The sequence below is a fragment of the Colletotrichum tamarilloi genome (genome assembly GCF_030869305.1).
Source record: "Colletotrichum tamarilloi strain Tom-12 chromosome Unknown Scaffold_187.1, whole genome shotgun sequence".
In the NCBI taxonomy this organism is placed as follows: Eukaryota; Fungi; Ascomycota; class Sordariomycetes; order Glomerellales; family Glomerellaceae; genus Colletotrichum; species Colletotrichum tamarilloi.
The window spans coordinates 1-13722 of record NW_026849570.1 but is presented as its reverse complement, the minus strand read 5'-3'; the positions used below and the strand labels follow the sequence as shown (position 1 = coordinate 13722).

At 43.0% G+C, this 13722-nt stretch overlaps 3 protein-coding genes across 3 annotated transcripts; all 3 read right to left on the bottom strand.

The window, feature by feature from the left end:
- Positions 1-1128: 1128 nt before the first annotated feature.
- Positions 1129-1677, bottom strand: CTAM01_15946 (uncharacterized protein; the record flags this gene model as incomplete). Its single annotated transcript, XM_060531939.1, has 2 exons — positions 1129-1418; positions 1476-1677. 2 exons carry the CDS (start codon positions 1675-1677, stop codon positions 1129-1131), a joined length of 492 nt encoding a protein of 163 aa, XP_060373474.1.
- Positions 1678-5518: 3841 nt separating this feature from the next.
- CTAM01_15945 (zinc knuckle) lies at positions 5519-5716 on the bottom strand (the record flags this gene model as incomplete). Its single annotated transcript, XM_060531938.1, has 1 exon — positions 5519-5716. A coding segment is annotated over one exon (198 nt), but the record flags the coding sequence as incomplete, so codon positions are not given.
- A 5897-nt stretch (positions 5717-11613) lies between these two features.
- On the bottom strand, positions 11614-13722 carry CTAM01_15944 (SET domain-containing protein; the record flags this gene model as incomplete). Its single annotated transcript, XM_060531937.1, has 5 exons — positions 11614-11671; positions 11725-11909; positions 12024-12059; positions 12224-12280; positions 12611-13722. Coding segments are annotated over 5 exons (1448 nt in total), but the record flags the coding sequence as incomplete, so codon positions are not given.

The following is a 13722-nucleotide window of genomic DNA, read 5'->3' as shown; positions in this document are numbered from 1 at the left end:
TCGGGCGCAGCCTCTCTGCTGATCTCTGGGGCATCCTCCTTGAACATAAGCTACGGCAGGCATTTCTCAAGCAGTCTTGCAGCATTAGCCACTCCACCTTCAAGCGCTGTCCCACTGATCTTTCGGCGGAGCAATCTGCCTCTGTGGCAACACACCCGACCATCAGGGCGATGACCAAAGCTATCCAGAAGCTTCGTCCAGGTTCACCAGGGTATAAGAAGGCAAACGAGCGATACGCAGCGAAAACGAGAGACTCAAGAGGGAGCTGCTGAAGTCTTTTAGGGATGATTGGACTGACGAGCAGGCCATAGACGATATTGAGCGCAAAATCCATGGCGTTAGGTTTTCCAAACCGGCAACGGTAGACACCTGTCGCCATCAGCGACTAGCACAAAAGCAATTACGACAAGGTCACAGCCCAGATCGTTACTACGCTCGAAGACTAATATTGACGGAGGGATGACGCCATTGATGTAGTATCTGCGTACTGTCTTGTGTGAGAAGGATACACCGTGCGCCGGCCTCGCCCTTAGTTGTTAGCGAACGATGTGGCTCTCGACTCACCTCGTGATCCGCCGGCGGATAGCCTGCTGAATGTCGTTATTCTGTCCATCCCGCAAATCGCGAGAAGCCGCGGCCGAGGAGCTACTTGATATGAGTTAGCCAGGCCATGGACCTGCAATCAGACGATAAGCGTCGGTTGATTGACCTCACCCGTGTGTTCTACACGTCTGGTGACTTGACTAAAAACTTTCAACTCAAATACTTGTCCAAAGTTTCGACTATCGACAAGCCAGAGTCTAAAGTCTGGCAGTATAACCATTAAACACAAGATGCACCTAAAGAACCACGCACTCAAGATTCACGGCACCGTGTCATGAATAGTGTGATATCTGACATAGGGTTAGGGGAGAGTCCGACGGATTGAGGTATCCAACTCTTTAATAATTCTAGAGTCTATGTGAGTAGTGTGAGTTTCTATAGGCCTAGTCTACACTGGTTACCCTGAGACATGTTTACCGCAAGAGATCAATTTCTTGGGGCCACAGCGTTGAGTTTGACAAAGTCTTCGAAGCATGTAACCTAGCCCTAAGGTCACACCCAAAGCGCTCCTCGAAGTATACCGCCTTAATTGTCGCAGCTTCTAGAGCAGTCATGCTTCTCCGCGTTGTAACGAGAGTGACAATTACACTGCACGTCTTGGACAGGGCGACATGATCCAGATACGGAGCCACGATTAGGGTTTTTAGGGTCGGTGTTCTTATAGTTGACCGTAAAGGACTTTCCAAGCGAGCCAAATTTGCGGTTAATGTAGAAAAGAGCGTTGCCCTTGCGCAGACCATTGTTGCAGTATTCAGCTGGCTCATTGCGCTTCCAGTATTCGAATTGGCCGCAGTCTACCCCGTAGTATCCGTTCACTGCGAAAGTCAAGTTAGCGCAACTCAGCCATCAGGGATGTGGAGGAGCAAACGTACTAGCGCTGTCAACCAAAACCCAAGGGTCTACATGGTCGTCGAAGCAAAAATCTAGAAAGCACTGGACTCTTTGGCAGTCACAGTAGCTGAAACCGCAGTCGCGCTTTTCAAGCTCGAAGGGAAGGTAGTTGGAAGATGATACACTGGCTAAGATAGGAGAAGCCAGTAAACCAGTGAGGACTACCAGAAACACAGAAGGCATCTTGTTCAGGCGCTTATGAATCAATGTGGTGTACTGTGAAATACTGTGGTTCGGTATTAAGCGGCCAGTATTGGGAACAGAAGTAATTGGTCCTGTGTTCTTATAGATGTCACTCTTGCTAGTCGTAACACGCTTCGTCTGAGCACAAACAATCTCGGGCGGACATTTCCGAGTCATGAAGCATCTGTTAGCTATCACAGAGAGCCAATCTCCCATATAGTGAACGATAAACCGTATTAGATTGGGGATTTACCATCATAACCTTCCTCCGCTGACCTGTGCCAAATTTCATCTGCCCATGGAGCCACTCAAAAAGCGGAAACGTGTCGGTGGTTCTCCTGTGGCTGGGTCATTTGGGACGACAGAGCAATGCGATTCGTCGATGATTTTCATTTTTGATACTAACTCGAGTGTTTTGGATCTGATGCCATAGGTTTCTTGCTAGATCACGCGAGTTGGAAGATCGAAATACGACTGATATGTCGTGTGGGAATATTACTGCAGGCTCTGCGTACGGAGTAGAGGCTTACTAGATTGGGCCCATTTCAATGCTATAAAGCGAAGCGGTCACCTCCTTGAGATAAGGGAGACAGAAAGACCACAGTAATTATGAAAACTTCACGTCGCAAGGCACGAGCAAGGGGTGATAGGGAAACTGACTTTGTTGATTGACTTTAATTAGTTGCACTAGGGCTGTTAAGGCTAACGCTGGACCATAGCTGTAATGAATTTCCGAAGCACATCGATTACGAATTGTGGGTTTCACGGAAGGGCTCTGATGTTGGCGCGAGATTGTTCTAAGAGGAGCTCATCGTCATGTTATCGACGGTATACTTGGTCTATAGGGGTAAGTTTAAACTCCCTACCAGGTAGCGTGGGTCTGGCCAGGGTAGAGCAGTGACTCTCAATGGCCAAATTTGTGTTCGACGTGCACAAGAATCTCGAAAGTAATGCTGCTAATGTAATCTCGAAAAGCACGGGCGAAGATACCTGACAAGGGGGTTAAACTTTAGCCTAATACCGTAGTAGGACTCTGACGAAGATGATTGTAGAGCATCACAATATCTCCAAATTGTCCTTTATTAAATAGTGGTTTCTTATTACACTAGAAAGCCTCATCGCTCACAGCGCCTGACTCGCATACGATATGTCCTGTGCAGTGGACAACACTAGCTCCAACATAGTTCGTAAGTACTTTGCGAAGGTTAATTACTAGAAGGACTCGTTAAACCTAAAGTTCAAGCTAGAGCCAGGCGATACCACTGCGAAGCCAACATCTTACTAGTCCGGTCCCTTATAGTATTCGTTTAGAGACCGAATTAATGTCACTAAGTTTTCCTAAGAACCTTAACCTAGTACAGTATCTCATCGGGTACTAATAGACCCCATTTTCGCCAAGGGCCTAAGAACGCTCTCAGTCAACTAGTAGATCTCTAGTAACTACCTATTATAACGTAGTGGGCCCGTATAAATTAATCTTATTGAGCAGCAGTTAGATAGGCAGGGGTTATTAATTTAATTTAATTTAATTAATTCCTACTCGGTTTTAGCTACTTTAGTTAGTAGATGCCCGGATAGCGGGGTTTAGCCAACAACTAACGCACTCCGGACGTTAATCTGTAGTACCCTACTTCGCTAGTATAAAAAACTAACTAGCTATCTCTAAATCTCCTACTTTACTCTCTAATCTTAACTACCCTTAACTAGTACCTCGTATAGTTCGCAGTTCTTTCTTAATATATATATATATCTAAGCTCTATTAAAGTCTTTCTCCTTATATAACGGTTTAGCATACCTATAGTCTCCCCCTAATGTTTAGCTTAGTTTAGTATATAACTCAATCCCGTGTTACCTAAGTTATCAAAACCTGCGGCATTGTAGTAAAATATATAACGCCGTTTATTATCTTTCCTAACATAGGTAGTTAGTATTAGTAATACCTAGTACTCTTTGGTTAAAAAAGAAGTCCTAGAGCCCGATCTTTTCCGTGCGTATCTAGACTAGGAGTACGCCCTAGTATTTACTAAGGCCTTCGTAGAGTTCGAGGACTTTCGTTATTAGCTTCGGTATAAAACTAAATAATATTCTCCCTCGCGTCTCGGTTTCCTAATTAATTCGCTACGCGTAATAGGACTATTTATGTAACTATATTTTAACTATTGTCCTAAGTTTAAGTAAAGCTCTCGGCTTATCTACTTTAAAACCTATTTATCCATCTGTCTAGCCTCTATCCTATCGCCTCCTTAGTAACGATATTTACTACTTTATTACCCTAAATACTAATATAAGCAAGTACCTATTAGAGCTCGACTTTAAGTCCCTGTTCTTAGAAGGCTTATATCTTTTTTATAATAGCCTTAAAAAAGTACGCGCTAGACTTCCCTTTTAAATTAGCTAACGATTTAATAGTAGCTTAGTTATTAGTATATATAAAGACTTTACTTTAGTAGTTTCTATTTTCCTTATTTACCTAGGCTATCTCGAGGGCTAGGACGATACCCTATAGCTCTCCCGCATAAATAATAAATATCGTATCGTCTCCTATATAAGATTTCCTAGTTTATTATATAGTTATACAGACTACTACCGCTCTAATTTAACTATCAATACTACTACTATCTATATAAATATAAGCCGCGTTAGTATTCTTTTCTAAATAACGTTCGTGTTCTTTTTTAGCTTATTCCGTACCTCTAGTAATATAAATACGCAGTCCCTACTACCACGGGGGAGTAATAAAAAGTAGTATATACTCGTACTATTATTATTAATTAATTATATCTTATCCATTGCGTATTTAGTTTATTATTATCTATTTCAGGCTAATTTTCTTTCCTTTATATACGGTAACTTCGGCTATACTTACTCTACTAATAATATTAATATTATATTTCTATATTTATTATTTAACTAGTAAGAGGTGCATTTCCATATCTAGTATTAGGAACTAGGTTACTTTATATACTCTGTATATTATCCTAGCTACTCTAGCTTAGAGCCTCTATAGTCTATTTAATATTTTTTTCGTATAGCCCATCTCTCTCTAACTACTATTATACCATAACGAGTAAGCATATATTATTTAAAGTATTACGACTCCCTTATAAATTATCCTCATTTCTCTTGTTATTACGCCCCACGTAAAACAACTACTTAAACTACTAAGTACTATAATAATATTCGTAACCTTACGTTCTATCTCGTTAATATATTATTTCTACTTAAGGGCTAAGTCTATAATAAGACCGAGGTATTTATAAGTTATTTTAAGCTTAATTTTTCCCTACTAGCTATTAAGTATTTTATTTATATTAATTCGGGTTTTTACTCTTATAAAGTAAGTAAGCTAGAACTTTTTGGGCGTAAGGACGGATGTATAAATAAGAGCCCATATCTTGGCTTTCTAAAGCGCTTCTTAAAGCTTTTAGTAAGTTTCTTCCGTACTATCTCCTATAGTAAAGATCGCTACGTCGTTAATAAAGCTAGTAGTTATTATATCTCTGGTCTTATTATAACTATCTAAGAGATCTATGTTATAAAAGAGGTAGAGTATTAGCAAAAGGGGCAACCCTTATAAGATACTAGTATCGAGCTTATAAATTTCGGATCGGAATCTATCTACGTAAATCTCCGTCTCTTAGCATCTGAAAAAACTAATAACCTAACGTACCGTTGCTTCGTCAATTCGCCTCTTCCGCAAATTATATAAAAATCAGTAGTATAAAACATTATTAAAAGCGCCTAATACGTCTAAAAGAAATAGGCTTATTACTATTCCCTATTCTAAACCCCAGGCTTCGTATATCTATCCCTAATTTAATATAATACGTATTCTATTAACTAACGTCTTCTCCTACCTATATAGCTATTTAATAGCAATCCGTATATTTTAGTAAAATAGCTCAGTCTCTTTATTATAATAATATCTATAATTTTACCTACCGTGTTTAAGAGGGCTATCGGCCTATATACTTTAAGCACTATATAATTATCTTTACCTAGCTTCCTAAGTACTACCGTAATAAACCTTTTAAAGTATTATAAATAATATCTTAGTTAGAGGCTTTAGTTAAATATATGGACGAGATATAATATAATCTATAGCCTCGCTACTTAAAGTACTAGGTTAGTAATACTGTCGGGGCCCAGGGCCTTTAGTAGTACTACTTCTTAAATAGCGTCTTTTACTTCGCTTTCTAATACTAGTAGTAGGCTAATCTAGTTACTATATAATACGTTATTAATATCTTTAAGATTTATTTTGAGTAGTGGGAAAAAAAAAGCTTTTTTAAAAAATATAGCTTTCTTTTTGGGCGTTATAATAATTTAAAACGTATTAAAATTCTTAATTTCTAATATAATGGTTAATAACTAGCTCTATTTATTCCGGGCCTATTTAGTAATCTTCTATAGCAATCTAAGTAACTTAGCTACTATTTCTACTACTTTGTAATATACTTATTAAAAAGCTTTCTTTATAATACGGCCTTTCTTATTACGTACTATTTTATATATCTCCTAGCTCTCTTTTATATATCGCTCGCTATAGTTATAGTAGAGTTGCTTTGTCTTAGCTAAAATAGCTACGTACTACTTATCCCAGCCTCTCCTAAACTTTAATAAAAAGGTATTAATTAGGACCGTAGCTTTAATAATAGCTAAGAGGGCGTTAATAATTATCTTTATATATCTATTGAACGCTGCCTTCGTTCTTAACCTTCGTAACTACGACAGCGATCCCAAGAGTATCTTAATAAATATTTCCTTATTAACCACTTTCTACTTTCGTTTCTCCTCTCGCTATAGCTTAATTACTACTAAGTATAGCGACATTACTATAAGTAAATAATCGGAGTTATAAATAATATTATAATCTACTTTGTATCTAATCATTTAGTTAACAAAACCTACAATAATAAAATAAAGGTTAATAGTTATTTAGTAATCTCCTTTTTCGTACGTAATAGTTCCTACTCTTAGTTAACTCGTAAGGTTTATATCGTCTATTAGATTTAAAAGCTTAGTTACTTCGTAATCTAGCGCTCGGATATTACTACCTCCCCATAGCTTATAATATAAGTTAAAATCGCTAACGACAATTTACTTAACGTACTAGTGTATTTCTAGTATTATTCGTAGCTACTATAGGACTAGCTACCGTTCTTCCTCTTGTAATAACGGGTTATATATATTATATAGTACTAAGCTTCTTTTTAGCCCCCAAGTCGTATTAGATTATTTTAACTATAAATAATCCTTATTTTATTGTTACGTGCCTTATTCTATAGTTCTTCTGTTCCGTAAAGAGTAAGTATATTCCTATCTTACTTATATATATAATATATAAGAAAAAAAAATACTAATAAAAGCTAGAACGAAATTTTTAAAACTAGTACTAAATTAATCGAACTACGCCGGCTCGTATTTATAAAAATTACTTTAAGTATAATATTATCCTTAGTATTAATTTTACTTTTAAAAGGCCTATTCGTAGCTACGAGTAGGCTTTAATTATAAAAAATTTAAGAGTAAGCTATAAAATACGATATATTAAAAAATAATATTATTACTACCTCTGCTAATAAGTCATAGGTTTTTATAAGGAGTATAATAACTGCGCCTAAATATATTAATATAATAGTTATTAATAAGTTATAAGTTACTTATTACCCCTAATAAAGTTTATAACGTCCCGTAATAGTAATAATAATAAGCTTAATAAAAAAGTATCACTTCCTATATAGAGGAAGTACTAAATATTAAGTATACTATAATTAGTACTGTAAAATACTATAAATTATAAATAGCTTAGTTACTTATTACCCCTCTCCCCCCTCTATAAAAAAGGAGTATTGTCCCTTTAACGTTTAATAATATTTATAAAATTTATATACGAGTTCTTATACTTAGTATTTAAATAAATCGACGTAATTAAAGTATTATATTTTATAAATCGAGACTAACCTTAAGTAGTAAACGGTAGTAGTAGTTAAAAAATAGAAATATAGAGCTATATAAGAACTTAATAGGAAGTAATAAAAATATTTATAGTTTAACTAAAATACGATATATACGAATTTAAGAGGATATAAATAAGAGAAATAAATAAAGCTGAGCGCTAGGGGGAGATTATAAGTACGCTAAACTAAATATAATAATAAGTATTAATAGAGCTAAAGTAAGAAGACGTAAAAAAAGGAATTTAAAAATAAAGAAAATAATTATAATAAGAAGAAAGTAGTATAATAAAAAGAGAGTCTTTAATAAAGAGAATTAATATAGAGGATAAACTGCGTAGTGAGGAATTAAGAAATGGCTAGCCTTAATTTAATAGTAGGGCGAAGTAGGGCGTTATGACTTATTATAGACGCGTCGGCTATTAGCTAAACCTTACTTTCTGGGCATAGCTGTGGATAAGAGCAGCCAAAACTGAGTAGCAATTAAACAATCTAATCCAATTAATAAATTAATTAGTCAATCTTTTTGCTTGTCCCCTTCGAGCGAAACTTTACTAACGACGGCATGAAAATATTGTGTATGGTAGGGCTAAATTTAATGAATCCTCTGTCCCCAAGAAAATTAGTCTATTGCAATACCATCCACAAGTCATCTTCTCTGACCACAACGCTGCATGCATGCGTAGGCGAGCGTCTGTTGCATTTTTTTCACGAGAAGCCATCCGGTTGGGCGAAGACTCTTCTGCCGTGACAGTCAGCTACATAATCACTCAGAATATCCTCACACAAATGAGCAGGTTCTAACACATTGTCTCTTCCTAACGTCCCTATAGGTTCTATCTGCCCCACAGGCTGTCCCTGCTTCATTCGATCACATACTGATTGCAAGGCCAAATTCGTTCATCTCCTCATTGTACAGCCAGTTGTGAGCCGCGTGATGTATTCCAGTGCGACTTCAATATATGAAGTCCTCTCTGGATATAAGCTGCAGACGCTTCTGCGGGAAAATACCCGTTGTCGGGGTAGTGAAGCTAAGAGAGCGGGCATAAGCAACATATCAAGACGGTAGGCACCTTAACCATAGTTGGTTTATGCTTGGATTGTGCTGTGAAAGATGTTTTACAACGTCGACGAGGGGCTGCAAAATGTTTTGATCGAGGGTGAGAACCCTTTCGTAAAATGCATTGCCATGGTGCGTCTCATGAATATCAGAGATCGAGTGTCAACAAGTCTCCGAGCGCCACGTCCGAGGCCTCTCGAGAGGCTTCTGGTGGAAGCGAGAGAGCATCACCAGCAAACGAGTCGAAGTGACTACCGACAGAGGTTAGGTCGTATGCCAGCATCCAGCTGTCGTTTGCGCTACTGGTTGAAAAGCCAATTACTACAGGTTTCCCGGGAGATATCTCGTCAAATTCTGTCTCTGCCGTATTGGTATGGTGATTCGAGCATCCAAGCGGGTACATATTGATCCAATTCGTCGAGGCTGTGCTTGAATCGTTGGCTTGCAGGGGCCATGAATTCACAAAGTTGTTTAACCCCACTGTGTGCACCGCCGGATATCTTGGCATTGTTTCCAGCCCAATATCAAGGCCACTCGGATCGTTGACATTGGATGGAACCGTATCAGGCAAGTTTGTTTGAGTTGCTATGCTGGACGATTTCGAGGAGTTGCGGGAGGCTGACGGTGTTGACTGAGTGGCTACCTTGCTACGACGCTGCTTAGTCGGTCTTCCCAACCGACGCGGCGGGCTGTAGAAGCAGTCGATCTGGAGCCTTCGGCAGCGATCGCACTTGGCAGCTCCAGATTCGCTTGAGCACCGGCTCTTGAGAGATCGGCAGCGGTCGCAGGCACTTCTTTGAGCGAACGACATGGCTGGCGGAGCGTTCGTGTAGATACGCCATGAGAATGCAAAGACGGCTTGCGTATGGTGTCAAATGGGAGCAGCCGAAGGTTTTATGGCCTACATTTCGCAAGTCTCGCACACGATGCCCAGCAATAGTCGGGCTACCCGGACTGGTCTTGGTCTCGTCAGGTTCATTTGCACGTTCCACTAGTGTCCGAGTCCTTGCGTCGGAGCGTGGGGGACACCTGAGATGGTTAGGTTTCCTCTCCCTTTCCAGGGATTGGCCATCAGGCGCGACGCCAGTATACTATGTTAAGGTTCTCAGAAAACCTTGGTAATGTTAATCCAGTCTCTAAACTGATGTTACAAGGGATTGGACTAGTTAGACATTGGCTTTGCCGCGAGTCTGGAAAGGCAGACTGGGAGTGGTATCGCGTGGCTCTAACTCAGATTCTAGGTTTCACGAGTCCTTCTAGCAATTAATCATCGCAAAGTACCTAGGAACGTTGTTGAAGCCAGTGTCTATCTACCATTGGGCAGGACATGTTGCATGCGAGCCAGGCGGTGTGAAAGATGAGGCTTTCTAGTGAAATCAGAAACCACAATTGAACAAAGGATAATCCTCGCAGCGGTGCAGCGTTAGCCTATGAAGTCCTAGTGCAACTTATTGAAGTTAACCAAGAAAGTCGATTTCCCTGTCAATCTTTGCTCTTACCTTGCGACGTGAACTTTTCGTCATCACTGTGGTCCTTCTCTCCCTTGTCTCAAGGAGGTGACCGCTTCGCCTCCATAGCGTTGAAATGATCCCGATCTGGCAAGCCTCTACATAGAGTCTAATATTCCTAGATTCTAATATTCCTACATAACATATCAATCGCATTTCCATCTTTCAACTCGCGTAACTCAGCAAGGAAACCGCGGCACCAGTTCCCAAAAACCCGGGGTTTGTATCACAGCTGAAAACCATCGACGAATCGCATTGCCCTGTCGTCCCGAGTGACCGACTCAGTGAGTGGATCCATGGGCAGGTGGGAATTTGGCACAGGTCAGCACAGTCAGGTTATGTTGGTAACTACGTGACGGCAACCCAATACACATTTCCTCTCGTGCCTAGATTAGGGACTTATTACTAATCCTCTAGCCCGTTCAGTCTCAAAACGCACACCAGCAGGGGTCTCCTAGCTTGGTTGACGCGAATGGCTCTTCAGCAGCCCTGTGCTAACCACGGATAGCGACGCACCGCTGAAGGAAAAGCTCCTCCCATAAGTTGCCCACGAGTCAATGTTATGTTTTCCAATACTATTCCGAATTGTTCAGGAATTCCGGGCGCAAAAGAAGGGGGTGAGGAAGAACAGGGGCTCAATTGTCGTCGGTAGGTATGTAAAAGAACATTGAAGCGCATCGTCACAGGCTCGCTATCGCTATACTCGTAGCGAGTGAGCCTCGTAATAGTGCGTTGCCTGTTCGAACTTCTCAAACGTGCCCGGGTCTCGTACCGGGCATTCCAGTAGGCTTCGGCTTGACCTGTCGGAGGCGGCGGTGGTGGCCCTGGGTCCTTTGCAGTCCTGGCAATCGGCCATAGGGCTTGGGTATGGCGATTCTTTGAACAGTACACTGAATGGGTTGGCGACAGTTTCCGCCCGCAGTTACATCTAAAGTCACCTTCATGCCCAAAGCGCCTATGGTAGGAGTGGAAGTGTCCGTGGCTAGAGCGCGTGACTAGGAGGTGATGCAAAAGAGTGCGAGGCAAGTCTAGTTCTGGGGTGCATCAGAGGACCACGGCAGTTCCTGCGTACCCAGTTTGTGCTTCTGCTTGGACTTATTCCACCATTGCTGGGAATGGCTCCGGCATGCGTTCTAAATTTATTCGCTATTCCAGCGTATGAGGCCAGTGGCGGAGGGTTGGGCATCGGGAGGGCAGCGTGTTTCTTTGCAAATTTATCAGCTCATTCGTTTCCAGGAATCCAGATGTGTCCAGGCGACCAGTGGCATTTGATATTCCTTGCCTGCTGGGCGTCGACGATCTCTTGCATAGCTGCTTGCGACCTACCTGGAGAGCTACCGAAGCCTGAGATGAAGCTCAGGGCAGAAGTATGATTAAGGCAGAAGTGTATCGGTGCGATGGAGGAGGTGGCTAGACGAAGTGCTCGCCGCAGGCCTTGCCGGGCTCCTTCAGCTTCGGCATCAAAGACCTCTGTGACCATAGCTTTTTGCGATGACTTGAGGGCCGCGGTGAATCGCATACCCGTAGCCCACTGCGCTTTCGGCGAGCATCGACCCGTCTGAGTAGACCACGAGGTCAGAGGCCGAAAGTCCCCTGATCATCTGCTGGAAGGCAGCCGAGGGTTTCTTTTTGGTGTCTCTCTGAGGCACAGGTGGATTCGGAAGGATCAGGACCAGCCGTGGGCATGGGGGCAGTAGAACATAGGTCTGCTGGAGTCAGGTATCCCTCCCGGAGCAATTAGGGGCTCGCCCCTCCAGCCGAGGGACCAGTGGGTGTAGGACGTCACTTCGACGTAGCCTCGCGGCATTGCGCCATCTTACCCCTTCTAGAGTGGCTATGGCGGTGGGCAAACCTGACTCTCTGAACAAGAGGTCAGTCAGGGTAGTGCGTCAGACCGGGAGCACGGCCCGGGCGAGTGAAGTGGCCTTTCTGACCGGTGTGTACGAGCGGTTCGCGGGGGTAGTCCCCGTTCGGGGCGCTTTTGGGAGATTGGCCGGCTTGGTACAACCCGAAAACCAACCTCAAAGCCAACCAGAGCTGACGGGATAACACAGGCCGTCACGGCAAGTCGCGGAAGCTGTGGGACGGGAAACAAAATTAAAGAAAAAAATTATACAAGAAAGGAAATATCCTCTCTCCTAAACATGAGAATCTGGTCTTGTTTATTCCGCTCTCACCGCCGGTCCGTCCGTGTGGTTCATCTACACAGTAAACCCCATTTGCCGCCTCGCCCATTTTTTCGTGTCATACTTAAACCAACGACTCCGCAGAGTCATTTCTCCCCGCCGAGGTGCACTCTGTTCCCGGCAATTTGACTCTTTGTAGAGACATCCTTTGTCCGAATCACGCCAGTAGCTTCAGAATACTCTACCGTGATTTCGTGCCCCGCTTCAATGCCCTTACTCACTAGGATGATGCGTTGCGTACTCATCCACACAAATTGCTGGAATTGCGCATTGGACTGGCGACTGTGATTGATGAACCTCGTAAAGTTGCCCTGCCGACCTTGCCAGATCTGATAGGCTCGGCCACCCGTCGAGCTATCCATGACGTCTGTTTTTTGCAAATCTCTCGTGATAAGGCCCACAAATTCACCTATCGCCGCGCCGCGCTCAAACGGACACAGAGCCATCAGGCCGTTGTTGCGTCCGTCAGAGGTCCGGAACACCTGCACCGGAGAGGGGAACCGGCGTCCGAACCCAAATAACGTCGGGAAGCAGTAGCACGAGTTGGTCTTAGGGTCTTCGGACTGTTCCCGCCCGCACGATTGACATGTGTGTACGCCTAGGACACAAGCCACGGCGTCCACTGGCGGCACCCACCGTGGGTCATCGGTACCCCACGCGCTCATATCTATGACTGAGTGTTCAAGCTGCTCAAAGCTGAAGTTAGGGTTGTACTTGAGGTATGTCGACCGGAGCGATACCGGAACCGAACCGTCCCTGTAGACTACCCAGTCGTGTGGGTGGCCGAAAAAGCGACGCTGCGTACGTTCACCGACAATCACGAGTAGATGCCGCCATGTGGGGTGCAGCGTATCGGCGGCGACCTCAATCTGCGGCCGGAGGCACCGGAGTCGCTGCATGCTATCCGGGTCAAATCCAACTCTGTATTTGCAGAAGCGGTAGAATCCCACGCCGGAAAAGACAAGCACTGCCCAGCCTCCCGCGTCCTTGATGTCCTTGTAACCGCGCCAGATGGCCATCCTGTTTCGCAACTCCTTCTCGGACCACCCAAAGTCGTTACATGTCTTGATGAGCGTCGCTTTGCGGCGTTTGGCGCGGGACATACTGGGTTTAGTGATGGCAAGTAGCTCGACGTACGAGTCAAAGTGCTCAATCCACCGCGCTTGGACAATGACCTCGATCAGGCGGCAGGCGCAGCTGGTTTGCGTGATTTCCCGGCAAAAAATGTTACCGCGATTGAAAATCCCTTCGATCTCAATATCAGACAGCGTGCCCTCTGCTGACGACGCCTGGAGCTTGTCGAAACCCAGCTGCTCAGGAAAGTAAATCTTGA